The 20,581-nt window shown below is 56.0% G+C and overlaps 1 protein-coding gene across 5 annotated transcripts; it reads right to left on the reverse strand.

Annotated features, from left to right (window-relative positions):
• Positions 1-389: 389 nt before the first annotated feature.
• Positions 390-17,628, reverse strand: CIPC (CLOCK interacting pacemaker). 5 transcript variants are annotated; one of them, XM_062181127.1, is made up of 4 exons: positions 17,593-17,628; positions 11,420-11,592; positions 8,360-8,529; positions 390-3,763 (listed from the first exon to the last, which is right to left on the reverse strand). In XM_062181127.1, the coding sequence occupies exons 2-4, from the start codon at positions 11,532-11,534 to the stop codon at positions 2,870-2,872; spliced, it is 1,179 nt and encodes a 392-aa protein (XP_062037111.1). In that variant the 5' UTR covers positions 11,535-11,592; positions 17,593-17,628; the 3' UTR covers positions 390-2,869. The 5 variants fall into 5 exon arrangements, with proteins under 5 accessions (XP_062037111.1, XP_062037108.1, XP_062037110.1 ...); XM_062181124.1 differs by lacking the exon at positions 17,593-17,628 and adding an exon at positions 17,017-17,115; XM_062181126.1 differs by lacking the exon at positions 17,593-17,628 and adding an exon at positions 16,899-16,952.
• Positions 17,629-20,581: the final 2,953 nt, after the last annotated feature.

A 20,581-nucleotide genomic window follows, 5' to 3' on the forward strand; every position in this document is an offset into this window, starting at 1 on the left:
GATGGAGGAAGGCTGGGAAGTGCATGTGCTGTAGAAACTGCATTTCCTGTGGATTTGGTTCATCAGGCACACAGGTGCAGTCGTCACCGAACAGTTATATTGAAGGGACCACAAAGAAGAAACTGCTGGGCTGGGTTCTCTCACTCCTCCCAGCATGCTCAGCGTGAAGCTCCGAGACCGCAGGGGATGCTGGACTGAGCCTGCCTGCAGGTCCTCCCGTGTCCACGCCAGCCAGGGTCTGACCAGGGCACTCCCACAGGTTTAGGCTCTGATCCCAGCATTCTCAAGTGACATGCGTCCCTATGTTTGAGACTGAAGTCAAATGTTTGCCCTTAATTGCACCGCGTATACTTAAGCAGTTTTCAAGCAAAAGGGCCAAACAGTTTTCAAGTAAGTGACTTTTATTTTTCTCTGACATTTCACAGTCAATTTCTACAAAACTTCATACGTTCTCAAAAGAATTCACATTTGGTAAAGAAATTTCTACCCTAAAGAACTCAGAGCTGGAAAACCACTTCAATGTATGCACGGGAGTCAGGGCAGACACATCGGACGATACCATGGTCAATGAAAAGCAACGAGAGTGCAGTACATCCCAGATGTCCTGAAGCTCCATGCCCACGCCAAATCAAGCAGCGACTTTTCCCAGGTGTGTCTCACGACTGCCAATAAAATCTAACGAAAAGTTCTCTCAAGGGTTGGTCTGGACTAAAGCTGGCTTCTCACTTTCAGAAAACCACAGCTCCACCGCACTTCATACCGAACGACACCAGGCACTGGCAAGGCCACTGCTGCTCACGGCCTTGGGCCACCAGCAAAGATCTTTCTGTCGCCTCCGAGGTTCTCCCGCTTGCTGGTCAGGCTGCTGGCCGCGATGGATCTGTCCCTCCAAGCTCCGGCTTCTCCACGTTGCAGCTCCTGAGGGGAAGGGCAGCCGGGCTAACGGCCTGGAGAGGCTCCAGCACTAAGGGATGACATCAGAGAAGAGCCAGGGCTGGTGCTGCGTCTCCTCGCCACCTAGCACTGCGGGGCGAGGCTGGCGGTTGTATGCTTTCACCGTGACAGGCAGGCAATGGCAAACCTTCACCTTGGAAGAGGAGTCCAAGAGGCTGATCGCACCGCAGTTTTGCCAGTGGGCCCAGTCGGGTTCTCGGCAAGTGTTTTCAGATTTCTGACACCCAGTGGGCCTCGTGGCTGTGCAAGGCCTGTTCTGGCTGCACCTGTTTCCATAGCGTGGATGCCAAACACTCTGCCAGAGAGGAAGCTTCCTACCATGGTGCCCAGAGCAGAGCGGCCATCGGACCCCACCGACCCAGGGGAAGCAAGGGAACGGGCCGAAAGACAAACAGTAAATAAGAGGAGCCAGGTCTGCTTAAAGACACGTTTGCTCTGGCTTTTGCGACTCTTCCAGAGCGCAAACAGGTAATAATAACTGTACCGGTCAGGGGCGCCCAGAGATTGGTATGGAATTGTTTAGTTTCTAAGTAGGGTACATTTAAATCCTGTACATCTCTAAACAAAGTCCAGGCAACCTGAAGCCTTATGATTCTGAAGTTGTCAGAGTTACAACCACTTCATGAATATGATCAACTCCTGGTTCTTGTGAAACTTCAAGAACGTTTTCCTTGCAGAAAGATGGAGCTGGTCATACGCAATGAGGATTTGTAAGAGGGTGCGGTTTTTAAATGAGGGGTTAGAAACTGGGAGGTCTACTACTCAGAAAGCAGGTGCCACGTAGGATGAAGCTGTAGAGAAGGCGTGCCCTCTGGGAGCCCTCCCCGGGCCCCCACTTCAGCATAAACCTCACGGGACCAACGCGCGCCTCTGGCTTTGCTGCTTCACACACGACAGCGGCTCTGCAGTCGCTATGACGTGGGGCACGAGCGGGGCACGAGCAGACTAAGGGTGGGAAGAGAAAATGGGCAAGAATTGTTTCCAATTTTTTGTGGACTTATCGTAACCTCAGGATGAGTTTATTTAATTCAAAGTTTATCGGGCATAATGAGCACTCCTTCTTTGATAAAAACAAGTGAGGGAAAAAAACCAATCCTGGGGGGCGGCAGCAGGCCACCTTAGCAGCCTGAGGCTGTCCTTCAGCTTCTCAGACCCCAGAGAGGTCCTCGGTGACAAAAGCCAGGACAACAGCCTGCTTCGCCAGAATCTTCCCGGCCCTGACCAGGAGACGCTGGCCTTGTCTACTCCTTCGGTCTCTAGATTCCAAAAGCAATTCATCAGCTCCAGTTCCAGATGGTACTGGATCCACTCCCTGTCTTAAAAATCTGAGCTATTTTGCCTGAAAAGCGTCTGAGTCAGATGGTACTACCCTTTCCCCTTTCAAGTTGAAGAAAACAAAGCTCCAGTGAGTAAGTGCTCGTCCCCAGGAGCAGCCTGTGCCCAGGGCATTTCAGGCTTCACCAGCTGGCGTGGTGCCTGGCGCAATGCAAACACTTGCCTTGTGCTTTTTTCTCTGACCCACTCAGGGGAGGACCCACTCCCCGGCTTGACAGGTCTCTCTTCACGTCACTGCGGCCCTGACTGCAGTGAGCGAGCAGGGGCGGTGGGCGGGGCAGCTGGAAGAGCCCCCGGCCCCTGCCCAGTCATCTCTCCCGCCTTACCCTGTGACCCAGCAGAGTGCCCAGAGGCCAAGGAAAAGGAACGCAAGGACGCCCCGAATGGAGTCCTTAGTGCAACGGAGATGTACGTTGCCTGTGTGGAGGCCACAGGTGAGGACAGCAGCCTGGGATTGGCAGGTGGCTTTGGAAGAGAACTGCAGTACAGTCAGAGTTCAGAAGGGCCGACAGAAGCTTCGGGAAGCAAGGGGAGCGAACAGCTGCAGTCACAGAACCACTCGGGAAGCAGGCCGGCCACGCTAGATATCAGGCTGGTCAGGGAACGCGTCTAGGTCACTGCCGGCGTGACTGGAGCCAGACGTTAAGGACGCCTGCAGCTTGGCCCACGCCTCCGGAGCCCTGCTCTTGGTGGCCTCTATAAACAGCTGCGTCTGCTCCTTCAGCTGGTCCAGTTCCACCTGGGTGGCCTGGTTCTGCCGAATCAGCTCCTTGGTTTTCAAGGTGATCTCCAGCAGGCCGGACCTGTGCAGGACAACCAGCGTGTTGTGGAAGCGCCTGTGTTTGCTCTGCCGCTGCTCTGGGAAGAGCTCGGGGCTGCGGCACAGGTGCTCGGCGGCACACAGAGGCGAGCTGTAGTGGGCTGACAGCGGGGACAGCGGGGAGCTGCTCTCCAGCCCGTGCAGGGTGCTGTCTGAGGCGCAGACAGGACTGGCAGGGCAGGCAAAGGTCAGGCTGGGAGCTTTAGCCACGTGGCTGCTGGATACGGGCTGAAGAGTCTGTGGACTTCCACCTGCCACCAGGGAGGGCACCCCCTGCAGAGCGGAGTCCTCGGCGAGCCTGGCGCTGGGAGGGGCCGGAGCGGGGGGGCTGGCAGGTGCCGCGCCAGTCCTGGTCGGCTCCCTGGAAGACGGGCTGGACGCCAGGCTCTCGGTGCAGGCTTTCTTCTGCACTGCCCGCGCTCCTCTCTCTTCTGGGCTGAGGGGGAGGCCCCTTTTGCCTGGGTGGGGGGCTATTTTGGTGTAAGAGTTCAGGATGGGCAAGTAGTTCCTGGAGTCTGCCTTCTTCTCGCCAGCGTGACTCGGGCTGACGGGAGACGGGACGGGCGGATGCAGGAACAGGAGCTGTGGCTGTGCTGAGATCACCTCGAAGGAGGGCTGCACTGTCCAGGACTGGAGCTGGGATGAGCTGCTGCCCTGCAGACAGAGGAGGAGAGTGGCACATGCTCGTCACCCGCGGCGGGACGGGGCGGAGCAGACGCTCCAAGTTCAGGTACACGGCTTCCCTCACAGACTGCTAGCCTTGTGGAGACCCCGACCTAAGGAGGGGCTGGAAAAGCCACCTGTGTCGACACCACAAAATTATTATTATTTTTTTTTTTTACTTTTCCTAAGGGAAAGCTGGAGGAATTGTGTTTTTATGCAAGTGCTGTTACTCTGAAAAACAAGGGCCGGCTGTGTGGCACAGCAGGTTAAGCCGCCACCTGCAGTGCTGGCATCCCACATGAGCACTGGTTTGAGTCCTGGTTGCTCCACTTCTGACCCAGCTCACTGCCAAAGTGCCTAGGAAAACAGTGGAAGGTGGCCTGAGTGCCTGGGCCCCTGCCACCCTGCAGGGGACCCGGATGAAGTCCCAGCTCCTGGCTTTGGCCAGATCCAGCCATGGCAGTTATGACTATCTGGGGAGTGACCCAGCATACGGAAGATCTCTCTCTTTTTCTGCAGCTCTGCCTTTCAAATAAGTAAATAAACCTTAAAAAAAAAAAAACAATTGCAGGCAGGTGAAGGAATGGCAGTTAGGGTCACGGCTGAGGCAGTAGGAACATGGCTGGGACAACTTCCTGGTGTGAAGTCAAACGTGCTAATTGCGAGGCAGTTAAATGTGACTTCCCATCAAAGTCTCCCTTCCTTCAGTGACACCCAGTCTCCTTTACCTGACACCAGCTTTTCATTGAAGAGTCATCTGTTCTCTGGAGTCGGGTACCTGTTTCTAAGGCAGGAACAACCACCAAACACCCATTCAGAATCATCACGGCTGCCGTGGACTGCGGTCAGCACACTGGCATCAGCGCGGTGCTTCACACTTAACCCCCACAACACCCCATGACGTGGTTACCAGTTCTCTTCATACGTGGGAGACTGAGGCTTATTTTTTTTTTTAATTAATTTATTTATTTGACAGGCAGAGTTACAGAGAGGCAGAGGCAGAGAGAGAGAGGCCTTCCATCTGCTGATTCACTCCCCAGACGGCCACAATGGTCGGAGCTGGGCTGATCTGAAGCCAGGAGCCAGAAGCCAGGAGCTTCTTCTGGGTCTCCCATATGGGTGCAGGGGCCCAAGACTCAGCCATCTTCTACTGCTTTCCCAGGCCATAGCAGAGAGCTGGATTGGAAGTGGAGAAGTCAGGTCTTGAACCGTCACCCATCTGGGATGCTGGCACTGCAGGTGATGGCTTTACCTGCTACGCCACAGTGCCAGCCCCAGACTGAGGGTTAGAGAACTTGCTTTCAGTCACCAAGCGTGAGTGAAGCAGCTAGGATTCCAGCCTGAGTCTAAAACCCAACTTACTGCACTGCTTTTGTTCTATTACGAAATCTAGTAAAGAAGGGCGTGGCCAGCTGTCTCCAGTACTGGAAAGCCATTCCAGTTTCAGCCAAAGGTTAAGAACGTGGATGAAGGCAGGCGGAGAGAGAAGCCGCCAGTTCTCAGCCCGTGAGCCACACTGGATCACCTGGCTCCTCGGAAGTACTCTCCGGGCGGTCTCCCACACCTGCACGCATTCTGCCACGTGCCAGCCTCTGGGGTGCAGGGCTAGGAGCTCGAGGCCAGCGCTAACTCACCGCCTGTGCCTGGTGGGACGGTCTGGACGGTCCATTCTGGAGCTCTCCTGGTGTTCAAGTGTACTCTGGGATACACAAAAGCAAGTGCTCCAGGCTCGGAGGCACACTGCCCCGACCTCCAACGCGTGTGATCGCTGTCTAGACGGGAAAGACGACATCTACAAGGGAGCCTAAGCTAAGCTCCAGTGTGTGAGAGTGACAACTCGGTCATGTGAACTGGATTAAGTCAGAACAGACATGTCTGAAGGGTAGAAAAACCTGCATAAGCCAGAGAACAGCTCACCCTCCCTCACTCTGAAAACTCATCCCAGGTCCAAGATTCGGAGGGCGACAATCACGGGTCTTGCAAAAACTGGCTCAGTCAGAAGCAAAACTTTTGGGGCTGGCACTGTGGAGCAGAAGGCTAAGTCCATGTGGGCGCCAGTTCAAGCCCCGGCTGCTCGACTTCTGATCCAGCTCCCTGCTGGAGCCTGGGAAAGCAGTGGAGGATGGCCCAAGTGCTTGGGCCCCTGCACCCACCTGGGAGAGCCGGAAGAAGCTCCTGACTCCTGGCTTCCGATCAGCTCAGCTCCAGCCATTGCTGCCATTTGGGGAGTGAACCAGTGCAAGTAAGAGATATTTTTCTCTCTCCCCTTCTCTACCTCTGCCTTTCAAATAGATAAAGATTTTTTTAAAAATAGCAAAACTTTTAGCTCCCCCTCAAATGGACTGTCTTAAAGGTTGGCCAGAGGTGAATGGACCCAGAAAAGATTTGGAGAGGTCCTCAGAATCACTTCACATAAAGCCTTCGTGTTCAGGATGGAGAAGCTCAAGTCCATGGTGGCCAATTAATCCCAAACAAGTGGCAGAACCAGAACCAGACCCTGACAGAACGCTAGTCAGAACCAAGCAGCCATAGCCAAGACACCGCACAAAAGGCAGAGGCTTTTGAAAGCACCTAGTTATTTTAACTTTAGAATGTGCTGGATTGGAGCATGATTAAAAAGGCAATGCAAAACCCCTAGACCACTCCATCAGTGAGCCAGTCCCCCAAGCCCCCCATCTCCCTGAGCAAGCTCAGCGGCCTGCCCTGAGGAATGTGTCTGCGGGAAACACCTCCCGGGCCCTAACCACGGGCTGCCCTCAGCCTGCGGGAGCCACCAGCCTCGCCTACAACAAAGAACGGAAGTAAACAGACACACAGGAAAGAGCAACGACAAGGGAGCCAGAGCGAAGGCAGGGAGCCAGGGCCAGCAGGAGGAGCCCGGGAGAGGCCGCAGGCACGTGGGCCAGGCCGCAGAGGCTCTGGGGCTCCTCTCAGTCAGCAGAGCTGTGCTTCTGGCTGAGATGGGGCTCACCAAACACCTCAGTCCCTTTCAGAACTCAGCAGCCCCCTTGCGCAGTGCACCTGCCTTCCTCGGCCATCACGAGCCCTGGTGAGGGCTTGGAGCTCTCCTGCAGCCACAGCTGCCATGTGCTCTGACTCTGACCTAGGATGGGAAGGTCAACTGCCCCAGCAACTTCAAGTTTCAGTATGCACCCCAGTGCACCCATGGGAGGGCCGCGGTGCATCCTCAGAGCGTGGGAGGGCGAGCGGGCCTCTCTGGCTCACGTCAATGCTGTCTGTCCCTCAAACTGCCCTATCCTGGCTCAGTCCAGGTCCCGTGATAGAGGTCGCAACGTCAAACACCGGAGCTCGGCTCAGGCTTCCGTCTGAGTCTTCTTCCCCACCCAGACAGCAATCACGCAACGCGCAGAGCTGCAGAATAAAGCCCCCAGCAGGTATTTTCCACCTCCAACAGTGCTGAGTGGGTGCTGCTGGCACAGCCACCCCACACCGAACGCCTCTTCGTCTAATAACATAGCTCTGGGCCGATTACTAAGAAACACTCAGAACGTAACAGAACAGACCAGCACCGCAGCTCACTAGGCTAATTCTCCGCCTGCGGCGCCGGCACCCCAGGTTCTAGTCCTGGTTGGGGCACCGGATTCTGTCCTGGTTGCTCCTCTTCCAGTCCAGCTCTCTGCTGTGGCCCGGGAAGGCAGTGGAGGATGGCCCAAGTGCTTGGGCCCTGCACCCGCATGGGAGACCAGGAGGAAGCACCTGGCTCCTGGCTTCGGATCGGCGCTGTGCGCTGGCCAAGGCGGCCATTTGGGGGGTGAACCAACAGAAGGAAGACCTTTCTCTGTCTCTCTCTCTTTCTCTAACTCTGCCTTTAAAAAAAAAAAAAAAAAAGAATGTAACAAAAGAGACACGCAAACTGCCTCCACTGGCCCAAATCCGAGTGTGCTACGCAGGCAAGTGTTTAGCAGTTAAGATGCCAGCTCGGACACCTGCCCCATATCAGAGCAGCTGGCTTGGGTCCCGGCTCCGCTCCCAACTGCAGTCTCCCATTGATGGTGCACCCCGGGAGGCAGCAATGATGGCCCAGGTAGTTGGGCCCCTGCCACTTACCTGGGAAACCTGAAGTGAGTTCCCAGCTCCTGGCCCAGCCCCCGGTGTTGCGGGCATTTGGGGAGTAAACCAGTGGGAATTCTGTCTCTCTGACTCTCAAGTAAAATTAAATAAAAGCTCCCCGTATTTCTAAATTTCTACCTAGGGCAACTCAAATTAAAGAGCTTCTCTGTATCTTCCCTAAACTCCGCCACATGTTCGAACGCACCGCTGAAACGATGCCACCTCTGCGTGTGTGCTTACCTACGGCTGAAGCACTCACTGCGAGGACCCTGACGACACATGACAACGACAGAGGTAACAGTCTGTCAAAAGTGAGCGCACACACTGTGATTCCTGGACTTCCTTTCAAAATAACGTTGGCAGCCACACGGTGCCATCCTTGGCCCAGGACAGAAGTGTGCACCGGCGTGGGGCCAGCAGCCGCTTTGAAGTACCTCCCTGGCAGAGGGAGCGCCTGCACACAGGATGCTCAGAAGTGTCCACTGGCAGACTCCAGGCCCTGGCAGTCAGTCTCACCTGTTTGACCAGCACATTCTTCATGACGACCATGGGGGACAACGTGGGGAAGGCGTGGTTTGCAGGTCTGGAGTTTGGCCTGCGCCTGGCCTGTCTGCTCCAGCCTAAGGCACTCAGCACGTCCTCGGCCTCCACCTGCTCCGCAGAGCTCAGACATTCCGAGCTCCCATCTGGAGGGCAGAACAACAGTCAGTTCACTTAGGGTCTAGGCTGGCGGCCTAGGCTTCTTCTCTCCAAGGCATTGGAGGGGGGCGGCCTGTGAGACGCATTTGGGATGGGGGGGCGCTCATGAAGGAGCTAATATGCTTCTCCTGAGATGGATTAGTTCTCAGAGGGCAGGTTTTATAAGGCATTTGGCCCCTGTGTGCCCTCCTCTCTTCTCTGCACACACTCGTGTCACGAACTATGTCAGGATTCAGCAGGAGGCCCTCACCACCTGCGGCTGTCTGATCTCGAACTTCCCTGCCTCCAGAACCACCTGCTAGAGAAACCCTTTGCTTCATAAATTACTCAGTCTCAGGGCCGAAACAGGGGCCTTAACCTGGCTCCCCTGAAATGGAAAGGGCCATTTCTCACGGGTGCTTTTGAGAATTTTAGAGACAGTCTTTGGTTTTCATGGGGCTTACAAAACGATCCATAATTATCCATCTCATCCCAAAAGATTAAGAATCACTGCCTTAGGAGCTAGCGCTGTGGTGTAGCAGGTAAAGCCTCCACCCGCACTGCCAGCATCCCATATGGGCTCTAGTTTGAGTCCCGGCTGTTCCATTTCCAATCCAGCTCTCTGCTAAAGGCCTGGAAAGCAACAGAAGAGGGGCCAAGTATTTGGGCCCCTACACCCATGTGGGAGACCCAGAAGAAGCTCCTGGTTCCTGGCTTATTTATATATTTATATATAAAGTGCATATATAAATAAATATACCTTAAAAAAGAAAATATTTTTAAAAATGTTTAAAAAAAGAATCACTGCCTTAGGACAGCCCGACTTCCTTAAAAAAAAAAAAAAAATTTACAGAATTTCAGAGAGGGAGAGACAGAGAGAGAGGTCTTCCGTCTGCTGGTTCATTCCCCAGATGGCTGCAACAGCTGGAGCTGTGTCAACCTGAAGCTATGAGCCAGGAGCTTCCTCTGGGTCTCCAAGCAGGTGCAAAGGCCCAAGGTGTAAGGCCATCTTCTGCTTTCCCAGGCCACAGCAGAGAGTTGGATCAGAAGTAGAGCAGGCAGAACTTGAACCTGTGTCCATATGGGATGCCGGCGCTGCAGGCGGCAGCTTTATCCACTATGCCACAGTGCCGGCCCCTCGACTTCCTTTTTTTAACTCTCCCATAAAGACCGGTACCATCAGGGCTCATGGGAAAGTAATCAACACTCTGCAGCAGAAATGAGCTGAAAGCTCCTCTGTTACTTCCACAGTTGAGAAGGGAGGGGAGGCAGGCTGGGGGCTGAGCCAGGATGAAGACCTTGACAGGCTCTGGGCACCACAAACACGACACAAAGCCAGCTGTGAGCCCCAGAACACAGATCCCTGCTGAACTCCAAACAGCTCTTCCTGAATCTTCCAACTGCAAAGCTTTCGATCCCTTCATCAAGCTCAAGGTTAAGTGTTCCTCTTTGTTGCTCCCTTCACTGTAAGCAGCTTCTTTGTTGTCCTTGTGCAGCAGCGTGCCTGCACGATGGGTGGTGGAAAGATGCTCTCCAAGGCAGACAATAACACTGCCTTATACAAACTCCATCCAAAATGGATGGAATTAGATATCTGCTGGGGCGAACCAAGAGACTGCTGCACCCTGCTACTGCTCACCAAGAATCTGGGTGAAGGGGTGGGTGTTTGGCACAGCAGTTGAAATGCCTCCTGGGACACCCACATCCCGTATCAGATATCTGCTTCTGATCCAGCCTCCTACTGATGCATACCCTGGGGGAGAGCAGTTGATGGCTCAAGTACTTAGGACCCTGCCACTACGTGGAAGAATCTGGGTTGAGTTCCCAGCTCCTGCTATTGCAGGCATTTGGGGAGTGAACCAGTAGATAGAAGACCTCTTTCTGTCTCTCCCTCAAACACCGCAGGTGAGCTTCAGGTGGAAGCAAGCCTGGGAAGCTGTGCTGAGAAAGCAGAAAACCTGAAGCCACGGAGGCTGACTGCCCCTCCCCGCGCTGCCCCGGGGCAGCACAGGACAACTAAGGCCTCTCACTCTAATCCCCGGCCGGTGCCCTGGTGCTCTCCAAGCCGCGTCTATTTATAATTTGGCTTCTCATCCAGCGTGCTTACAAGGGGAAAATACACCAGTCTCGGGACGGGAGAGCCTGAGGGTGCCAACAGCCGCTTCCCACTATAAATCCGTAAGTTGACAAAATGGATTAGATTAGTCCCGGGGAGCTTGGGTAATAGAAACCTTCCTCCCAACACGGTTCTACTCTCAGGATGCTGACTCAGCCAGAGTCCCCGGGCACCACCCCCGGCATGCCCTGGGGCAGAAATGTTGACAGGACCCTCAGACCTGGAGATTGGAAACACAAGCCTCCCGGGGAAGGCGGCTAAGCCTTTACCAAGCCAGCAGGAAAGGGTTCTGAGACTCATGTTGGGAAGTGGTCCAGCTGGCTCACACTCCAAGTGCAAAGTGCACACACTGGGGGCGGGTAGGGGTGGGCATCGGAGAAGTGGGAACTTTTAACACAGCTACATTACTCTTAGCGAGAAAAAAAACAAAGGTCATCTTAACAAATGACAGACCGCTGTCACCCAGCTGGCAGCTTTCGCGTTTCAGAGGACAACACGCGGTGTTTTTGCCCCTGCAATGTCACCGTTCCACTGTCCCACCGAGAGGGGATCCAACAGGACAGCACGGAAACGGTTCCCCCAGTGACCGCTTCCTAGAGTCGAAACCAGAGAAGACGCCAGCTCATTGTCAGATCTGACCCCCGCGAGCCCTGCCACGGGGCATGGAGGTACCGTTTCAGGAGGTCAGAGAGCCCCTCACCCCATCTCACAGACGGCTGTCAGGGGGCCGTGTTCTAGGCAGGGCAGCCCTTCCAACGCACACAGGATAAAGTATCAGTAACCTGAGAATCCGGAGTCCTTGTCTGACTCGGCGGCGGCCGCTTTCATCTCGGGGCCTTTGCCGAGCTTGGCCGGGAGTCTTCTGGGGCTCTCCCTGGGTGGGATCTTCCTCTCCATGTCTCAGGGGGCTGGGGCTGGAGGCGGCCTGACCGGGACGCTCTTCATCTGGGCCTCCCTGTGAAATACAACCGTGGCGGAAGAAGTCACTGGCTGGACAGTGAGACAGCTGAGCCAAGCGGCGACTGGTGTGCAGGCAAAAGCTCCCCTCAGCCGGCTCAACCGACAAAGGCTTCAAGTTCACCACACAGAGTGCTTTCCACCCAAAAGGAGACTCAGTCCTCCTGCTGCCCTCCCCACCCCCAATTCCATTACAAATTCAAGGCACTCAGACCAGAGTCAGTGGGAGCTTTGTAAGATGCTAACAAAGGCACATTTGATTAGTGCACAACCCAGTCAACTCACCCTCCTCCCTGGGGAAAGTGCAGGGGAGAGGAGGGCCACCCTGAGTGACCAGGCTCGCTCTCGCTCTCCCAGTGTCTGCTGGCTCACCTTTGGCCGCCTTCCAGACTTTCTCGAGTTACCCTGGCAGTTCTTTGGATGAATGGGGTGAAAACAACTCCTTATACGTGAGGGCTCCTTTTTGGCTTAAGTAGCACCGACATGCACACGCGATCACGGATAGTGAGATGTCTGTGCTATGTAGGAGTCTGTACCAGTTACTGCTGCTAATGAGCCTTACTGTGTCCTCCTCATCAATACCCATTTTACAGAGAGGAAGACTGAGGCTCAGACAAGTGACATGCACTCATTCAAAAATCCTTATAGGTGGGCTGGAGCCACGGCTCACTAGGCTAATCCTCTGCCTGCGGTGCCCAGCACCCCGGGTTCTAGTCCTGGTCAGGGCGGGGTGCTGGATTCTGTCCCGGTTGCTCCTCTTCCAGTCCAGCTCTCTGCTGTGGCCCGGGAAGGCAGTGGAGGATGGCCCAAGTGCTTGGGTCCTGCACCTGTGTGGAGACCAGGAGGAAACACCTGGCTCCTGGCTTCGGATCGGTGCAGTGCACCGGCCATAGCAGCCATTTGGGTGTGTGGGTATGTGGGTGTGTGTGTGTGTGTGTGTGTGTGAACCAACAGAAGGAAGACCTTTCTCTGTCTCTTTCACTGTCTAGCTCTGCCTGTCAAAAAAAAAAAAAAAATCCTTTTAGGTGCTCACTCTGAAATCAGGCACTGTGCTAAGACAGGGGTATGGGGCGAAACAGGATGCACCTGCTTCCTTTCTGGAGCCTGAGATCTAGAGACAGACACACATTAATGAAGCAGCCACACAACCCAGGAGCGCCCTGAAGGTGAGAGGCTGGCAGTCTGGGGGACTGAGGCAGAGCCACGTGGCTGCGACCTGCAGGGTGAGGGGTGAGCAGGAGTCGGCCAGGTGAAAGGCGGTGTGTAGGCTGTACAGCTGAAGGCAGGGCGCTCTGCACTGGCACTGCCTAGGGCATGGCCAACAGACAGGCAGCGCCTTGAAATCCATGTTGGAAAGATGTTAGCGATTAGCTTAAAGGCAATAGGCATGGAAGGATTTCACCCAGAACAGTGGCAGGATCGGATCTGCGTTTTAAAAACTGTTGGGTTCCAGATCAAGACTGAAGTGGAAAGAGGCAAGAGGACACTGGGGTCATCTGGATGCTATCACCCCAGCGCAGGTGAATGAAGCTGGTGGTGGCACAGACGGGAGATGTGAACAGGACTGGTTGCTGCGTGTGAGAGAGGAGGAATGTGGTACCGAGTTCTAAGCTCAGGAGGCCAGGAAGAGTTCAGGAGGGGATTGCGTGGGGTCGGCAGGGTGGAGGGGCTGTGCTACTTCAGTTTTGGTCACGAAGAGGCTGAAGTGACCTGGGTCATCCGAGCTGAGATGCTGGGTAGGCAGTCACATGGAAAACTGGAAGCCTGGAGAGAAGCCTGGTTGGCCCCAGTGACACCTGCCGGTCCACAGCAGATCCAGATGTAGGCCAGTAGTGTAAGGGAGACAAGAGCCCTGCAGCAGGTGGGCAGAGGCCAAGAACATTTCCGCTATCTCAGTGAGCATCTGAGTCACCAAGAACCGGCATGGGAAGGACACCTGTGCTACTGCAGGGCGAGGGCAGGGGCCAGCAGGGCCGCTGGGGACCGGACCGGACGGGCAGTGTGGGCAAGGCCTGGGGGGTTTTCATCACAGTCCCGTCGCGGCTCCAGCCTGGGGTCCTTCCGAGCGAGAGAAGCCCGAGGCCCTGCGGGTGAGTACAGTGCTATGTCTGAGGCAGCGCCGGGTACCCCAACACTCTGCTGGCACAGGGGCTGGGGAAGGGCACCAGCGACTCAGAGGCAGAGGAAGCTTTGAAACGAGATGAGGCTGTTCACAGCAACCTTGGGCATCCCTCTCGCTCCTACTTTTGCATTTGGTAGGACTGGACGAAAGGGAACACAGACGGATCCGAACGAGAGTGGGCTGTAAATATAATTCCAAGTGAGACTTCTGCCCCGTGTCTCACTCACTCAAGGGGCCAGGCTCCTGCAGGCCACACGTTTAATCCTACGTGCGGAGAAGGTAAACAATGGTGCTGTCGCAGCCTGCACAGCATTTTGCAAAAGCAGTGTCTCTCCCTGACAGCTGTGACGTTAAATAGCATGGATGACCCAATCTAAAAGGTAGATGACGTGCAAAACGCTAATTGGATCAGGATCGTTTTGCATGAGACCCAACAAACGGCATGGTGTCATTTTCCTGAAATAACACTGTCAACAGTGGATGGAGCTTCCCTCCAAGGGGAAGGAGAGGTGGCCTTGGGCAGGCATTCAGGCCATTCGAGTCTGACCATGCTGTGGATTTAGATTAGGAAGGCGGCGCCTGTTAGTTGCAACCCATTAAGAAAGCAACAGGGAGGGCATTTGGCCCAGTGGTGAAGGTGCCAGGTGGGATGCCCAAAACCCACACTGGACAGCGCAGGTCCTGGTCCAGCTCCACCCCCAATTCCAGCTTCCTGCGAATGTACACCCTGGGAGCAGTAGGTGATGCTCAAGTACTTGGGTCCCTGTCACCCACGTGGGAGACCTAGAGTTTCTGGCTTCTGCCTTCAGCCTGGCCACACACTGGTTGTTGCAGGCATTTGGGAAGGGAACCAGCAAATGGCAGGTCTCTCTGTCTTTGTCTCCCCTCTCAGTCTCTCAAATAAAGAAAATAAAAAAGAACCCGATAAAATTTCACATTATAATCATGAGATATCTTCCAGGTGTTTTAGATAAAGCGTCTTCTGCGAGTCTCACTGTCAATAACATCCTGCTACTGTTACTGAAGTGCAGCCTACAGAGCTATAGAAAATACACAGGAGTTCACTGTGGCTCACTGCGAACCTGCAGGTTAATACTGATCGTGAAATCAAAATTCTGAAATGCTGACAAACCGCTTAAGTGGAGAACAGATGCTAAAATTTTAGAGCCTGGGCAGTTGGAAACAAACAACATATAATCTCCTCCAGAGCGCTAAACTGATTATTTCAGATGGAAAAATGGTTGAAAATAGGAAAGCGCTGTCTTGACGATTCTTCAAGCAGCGGAGGTGCTCAGTGGCAGCCGGGCCGCTCCCGTGGGCTCAGAATGGCAGGAGCGGCGCTTCCCTCCTGGCAGTGGGCTGAGGGTGCCAATTAGCCAGGAACAAGGGCCCACTCACACCTGGCAGCACGTGACGCCCCGGGCACAGTGGTCACTGCCGGTGCCCTCAATCCCTGGGCTGGGCAAATGGCAACACCCGAAGACTGCCCTCTTCAGCAGTACTTCAAAGTCAGGTGCTTGGAGATGGCTTGGTTCCTAAGCTCTCACCCTGTGTCACCTCTGCTTCCTGGCACGCACATGGCTTTCCAAACATCCCACGCCCCATGCACGGGACTCCGTGTCCCAAGGACTGACTGGAGCTCCCACGCTGTCAGCACCAGCCCTAACCCGGCTCCTGTGTGTGCACACGTAACACATGTTCCCAAACAAAACCGCAGCCACCACAGTCCACGAGAGCGATGCAGTGAACAGAATAGGTTCCTAAATACACACACTTCACACAGGCTCATGCGTGCCCCCCACAGCACTCCTTACACTGGTCTGTTTATCTCCCCAGCCTCCGGAGTTCTTCCACTGTGGCCAGCTCAGCCCCCAGCACCAACGTGTGAAGAAGCCAACAGCAGAGTAACTCTGACTCCCTGAAATGCTCACCCAGCTCGAAGGTCAAGATCCTGCCTGTCCAAGCCCCACGGTCACTTCCACATCCAACTTCCAGGTCCTGTCCCCCGCAGGAAACATAATCTCACCTCCCCTTCCTCCTAAGTGAGACCTCGGCAACAAAGCCTCCGATCCACATTCATAATCTCCGAGGAGACGTGCGCTCGGGACGAGAGGGAGACCCGAGGGTTGCAAGGAAAGAATCCGAAATGCGGCTTTCAGATCTCTCCTTTTATAGACTCTTGGCAGGGCTCCTGGGAGTGCGAGTGCCCTTTAAGACGCGTCACGTGTATAACATGCGTGCATGGACAGAAGTGTGGGGTGAAAGCCCAAGCTTAAACACAATAAAGTGACAAAGCCACCTTCAACAAGACCGCCACCCGGAAAACGGCGAGGGATCTGTCAGCATTCTACGGACGATCCAGTTCTCTCCGCGTGCGTGTTCTGAGACACATGGGAGAGAACGCGTGTTCTACTGGTGGAAAAGCCCCATCTGCCTACATCTGACCCCAGTACATTTACTGAACCGCTCCAGCCGGGCTGCGAGCTCAGGGACCCTGAGCCCCGAGCCCAGACAACCGCTCTCCCCGCCCACCTGTCCAACCCCGCGCCCGCCGGGCAGTTCGCCGCCTCTCCCCTCGCAGCGGCCCACGCTGCGGCTGTGCCAGGCGGCATGGGCACCCTCCAGGCATCCACGAGCCTGCCAGCTCCGCAGGGCAGAACTGGGAAGACCCTGCGACTGTGCCGCGACTGGCACACCACCAGCCTCCCACGGCGAACGCCCCGGCAACAGCCGGAAGCCTGGGTCCCCTCCAGCCCGCCACCCACTCCTTCCTCCGCACTGCCCACCTCCCCCACGCCCCTAGCCCTGGCACCACGACTGGCAAGCTAGCCAGCCACCCCGAGAAGTCACCAGCACAGTGGGTGGCAGCCGGTCCTTGCGAGACAGACAGAACACCGGCGGCGCCCTGGGGCCTGGACGGGCACTGCCCCCAGCTCCACGCTGGAGGCCCAGCCCCCTCCCCAGCCTGCAGCTCTGCCGCCCACTCCCCTGTCCATCCCTGGCCCGCGGCTCAGCGCCCGACAGGCCTCCGGGCTCCGGACGCCTGGGGCGACCCCTGGGCCCGCACACAAGCCCCCTCCCCGCACACGGCTCCCTCCTCGCAGGCCCCGCCCCTCGCACCAACGACGTGGGCGGGGGCGCACCCTGGGACCCCCGAAGTGCCGGCTCGCCCTCGCGCCTACCTCGCGCCCCTTCCTCTGTCCTCTACTGCCACCTTCTCTCCCCGCTCTCCTCGCCCAAACCCTCCCCCGCCGCGCCATCCCCGCCTTCCTCCCGCGGGCCCAGCCCTCCCTCTCTCACCTAGGGCCAGGGTCGCTCCACGGCCGGCCCAGCGCGCGAGGTGGCGCATGCGCGAGTCCGGCCCCAAGGCTCCATGACAACCCCGTCGTCGCCGGGTCTCCGGCTATCCCCCCGGCCTCCCGCCCATTTCTCCTCCCCGCGCCTCCGCGACGCCTTTCCCCACCACGTGACTCGGCTCGGAGGACCCGGCACCATAGAGACTGCGCGCCACCTTCCTAGAAGAGCCCTTGGAGACGAACTCACTTTCCGCCTCTGCAGGAAGGCGCGCGGGGAGGCCGGCGCTCTCTCCGCGGCGGGCGGGCGTCTCTATGGTTGGTTCCTGAGGCGCGGCCGCCATTTTGTACGGCGGCCTTGAGCCGTTCGCGGCCGTGGCCTGGTCGTGGTACGGGGCTCCGGGGAGCCGGGGTTGGGCCGGTTATGGCGGGATGCCTGACTCCCGAGGGAAACCAAGGGCTGCTTCCCCTGTAGTATGTGCAGCCAGGACGTTGTTATTGTGGGGGGCCGGGCAGGGCGCGCCCGGCGTAAGCTGGCGGGTGCGGTGACGGGGCGGTCCCCACCTCCCCGCGGGCTGCTCACGTTTTTGCCAGGCCTGTCGGAGGGTTTGTCTTCCCCGTGACCGTGCTCCGCGAGACCTACTCTCGAGGGGGCTTTTCACTGCGTGATTTCGTGTCGTTGGATAGTTGATTCATCTTGTCCGGTGCGGCTGCCCGAGAGGGGCTTCCCGGGGATGCGGCTTCTCCGGCCGGCTCCCGGTGTCAGTGCGGACACACGTGTAGCGGCCGAGGCGAAGAGGGCTTGGGCCGTCGGGAGCTCGGATGAGTTGTGTCAGCGAGGGTGGCTTAGCCGAGGGGAAGAAGGCGTTCGCAGGTGCGGGGAGGACGGGGCGAGGCGGCGCCGGGGCCGCGCTTGTCCGGTAAATACGGTAGTCACCCAGCACGGGGAGCCCTGAAACGGGTGAAAATGCAGAATTTCCGTTTCTCAGCAGCACCCGCCGCGTCTCAAGGGCTCACGTGCCCAGCCCAGCGTGGCAGAAAGTTAGGTTGGCTAAGTGCGGACCCAGGTGCCGGGACGTTGTCCTGTAGTGGGCACCCACGCTTTAAAAAAATTTTTTTTTTATTTTTTGGTCAGGCAGAGTAGACAGAGAGAAAGGTCTTCCTTCCGTTGGTTCACCCCCAGATGGCCGCTACGGCCGGCGCACTGCGCCTATCTGAAGCCAGGAGCCAGGTGCTTCTCCTGGTCTCCCATGGGGTGCAGGGCCCAAGCACTTGGGCCATCCTCCACTGCACTCCCAGGCCACAGCAGAGAGCTGGACTGGAAGAGGAGCAACCGGGACTAGAACCTGGGGTACCGGCGCTGCAAGCAGAGGATTAGCCTAGTGAGCCACGGCGCCAGTCCACCCACTCTTTGTGAAGCCCTACTGGGTCGTGGTCACATTAGACCCCGACACCGACGACGCTGCTGTAGTCCTGAGTAAGAGGGCATTTACTTAGCTTAAGCTCTGCTAATAAATGATTGACAGCTTACATTAAAAAAAAAATAACTAAAAAAGAAAAAGCCTACAGCCCGTGAGACTTGCTCTGGGGTTGGAGGGAGTGAAGTTTATTGTCCTTAGGAGCTGGGCAGCTGTGTGTGCATCCTCTTACCACAAGCTGATGACGTCACACCGTTCCTGGAGGCGTGCAAATTAGGGGAGGGAGCTGAAGGCCGGGTTCCAGTCGGGAAAGCGTGCTGCCGCTCTGAGGGCAGGAAAGTGCTTGCCTTCACATCCTTGGCGAGCGAGCAAGGGGAGGGCAGGACCTGGGGAGCAAGAGGCTGAAAGTGCTTGGGTCCTGCTGTTGGTCCAGGCGTCGGCTAAAATAGAATGTTACAGAACCAGTGAGTCACGCGTGCATGTTCATGGAAACGAGAGGCAAGGCATCCAATCGGCCCGGCCGCCCAACAGCGAGTTACACAGCTCTTTATAGTATGCAGTGAACAATAAAGAACCCAGAATGCGGTGGTAAGATACCAGTTAATAACAAACCCAGGAACAATAACAAACTCAAGATAGGGTTGTGAGATAACAGTGAAGGGCGCACTTCTGTCATCTTAGGCCGAACACTTGGGTTGTGTCCTTTCTCAGTTCCTTGGAATTTGGGCCCACATAGTTTTGCAAGATCCACCCTTAGCCGTAAGCAAGCAGAGCTAATATGTACAGAAGCGAAAGATCTGCAATTAGCTGTTAGCCACACTCGCTCCATTGCACGTGGGAAACCCAGATGGAGTTTGGGGCCCTGGCTATTGCAGGCAATAAATCTTTAAGTAAGAATCAAGGCAAGAAAAAGTGTTCAGATTTTATTGTTGGGCAGGGTAGAACAGGCAGGTAAAACTTTTAAGGGGGGGGGGGGGCAGCTGTAATGCAGTGGGTAAAGCCTCTGCCTGCAGTGCCAGCATCCCATATGGGTGCGGGTTCGAGTCCCAGCTGCTTCACTTCCGATCCAGCTCTCTGCTATGGCCTGGGAAAGCAGTGGGAGATGGCCCAAGTGCTTGGGCCCCTGCACCCACGTGGGAGACAGGGAAGAAGCTCCAGGCTTCAGGTTTGTCCAACTGCAGCCCTTGTGGCCATTTGGGGAGTGAACAGTGGGTAGAAGACCTCTCCCTCATCTCTGCCTCTGATTCTATATAACTGCCTTTCAAATAAATCTTAAAAAAAAAAAAAAACTTTAATGGGACAGATGAAAGTTGGACTTAGGGCTGGTGTGGTACGACAGAGTTAAGCCCCAACTTGTGCCACTAGGATTCCGTATTGGATTGCAGGTCTGGCTGCTCTGCTTCTGGTCCAGCTCCCTGCTAATGTGCCTGGTAAAACTGGAAGATGGGCCAATACGTGGGTGCCTTCCCCTTGTGTGGGAAACCAGGGTGAAGTTCCTGGCTCCTGCCTTCCGGCTGGCCCAACGTGGGCTGTAGCAGCCATGTGGGGAGTTAACTAGCAAATGGAAGATGCCGCCTATGTGTCTCTCTTACCTCTCCTCCCAACCTCTCTGTCTTACTGCTTTTCAAATAAATAACTGAATCTTTAAAAAGCTGGGTTTGAGGCCAGCGCTGCGGCTCAATAGGCTAATCCTCCGCTTGTGGCGCCAGCACCCCGGGTTCTAGTCCCTGTCGGGGTGCCAGATTCTGTCTTGGTTGCTCCTCTTCCAGGCCAGCTCTCTGCTATGGCCTGGGAGTGCAGTGGAGGATGGCCCAAGTGCTTGGGCCCTGCACACACATGGGAGATCAGGAGAAGCACCTGGCTCCTGGCTTCTGATCAGTGCAGTGCGCTGGCTGCAGCGCGCCGGCCGCAGCAGCCATTGGGGGGTAAACCAGCGGAAAAAGAAGACCTTTCTCTCGCTGTCTCTCTCTCTCTTTCTCTCTCTCACTTCCACTCTGCCTGCAAAAAAAAAAAAAAAAAAAGTTGGGTTTGGGGCAGATATTTGGCTTAGCAGTTAGGATGTCCGGGTTCCTTCTCAGGGTGCCTGGGTTCAGTCCCTGGCTCTGGCTCCTGATTCCAGCCTCTTGCCACACACACCTTAGGAGACAGCAGGTG

Source organism: Lepus europaeus, chromosome 22 (assembly GCF_033115175.1).
Source record: "Lepus europaeus isolate LE1 chromosome 22, mLepTim1.pri, whole genome shotgun sequence".
NCBI lineage: Eukaryota > Metazoa > Chordata > Mammalia > Lagomorpha > Leporidae > Lepus > Lepus europaeus.

What these genes read in the sequence shown, in the direction of transcription:
- CIPC (XM_062181127.1), bottom strand. Translation starts at nt 11,534, where the DNA reads ATGGAGAGGAAGATCCCACCCAGGGAGAGCCCCAGAAGACTCCCGGCC. An exon ending in CAAGGACTCCGGATTCTCAG is followed by an intron (nt 8,530 to 11,419) that starts GTTACTGATACT and finishes TCTGCCCTCCAG; the next exon opens with ATGGGAGCTCGGAATGTCTG. An exon ending in AGAATGTGCTGGTCAAACAG is followed by an intron (nt 3,764 to 8,359) that starts GTGAGACTGACT and finishes CTCTGTCTGCAG; the next exon opens with GGCAGCAGCTCATCCCAGCT.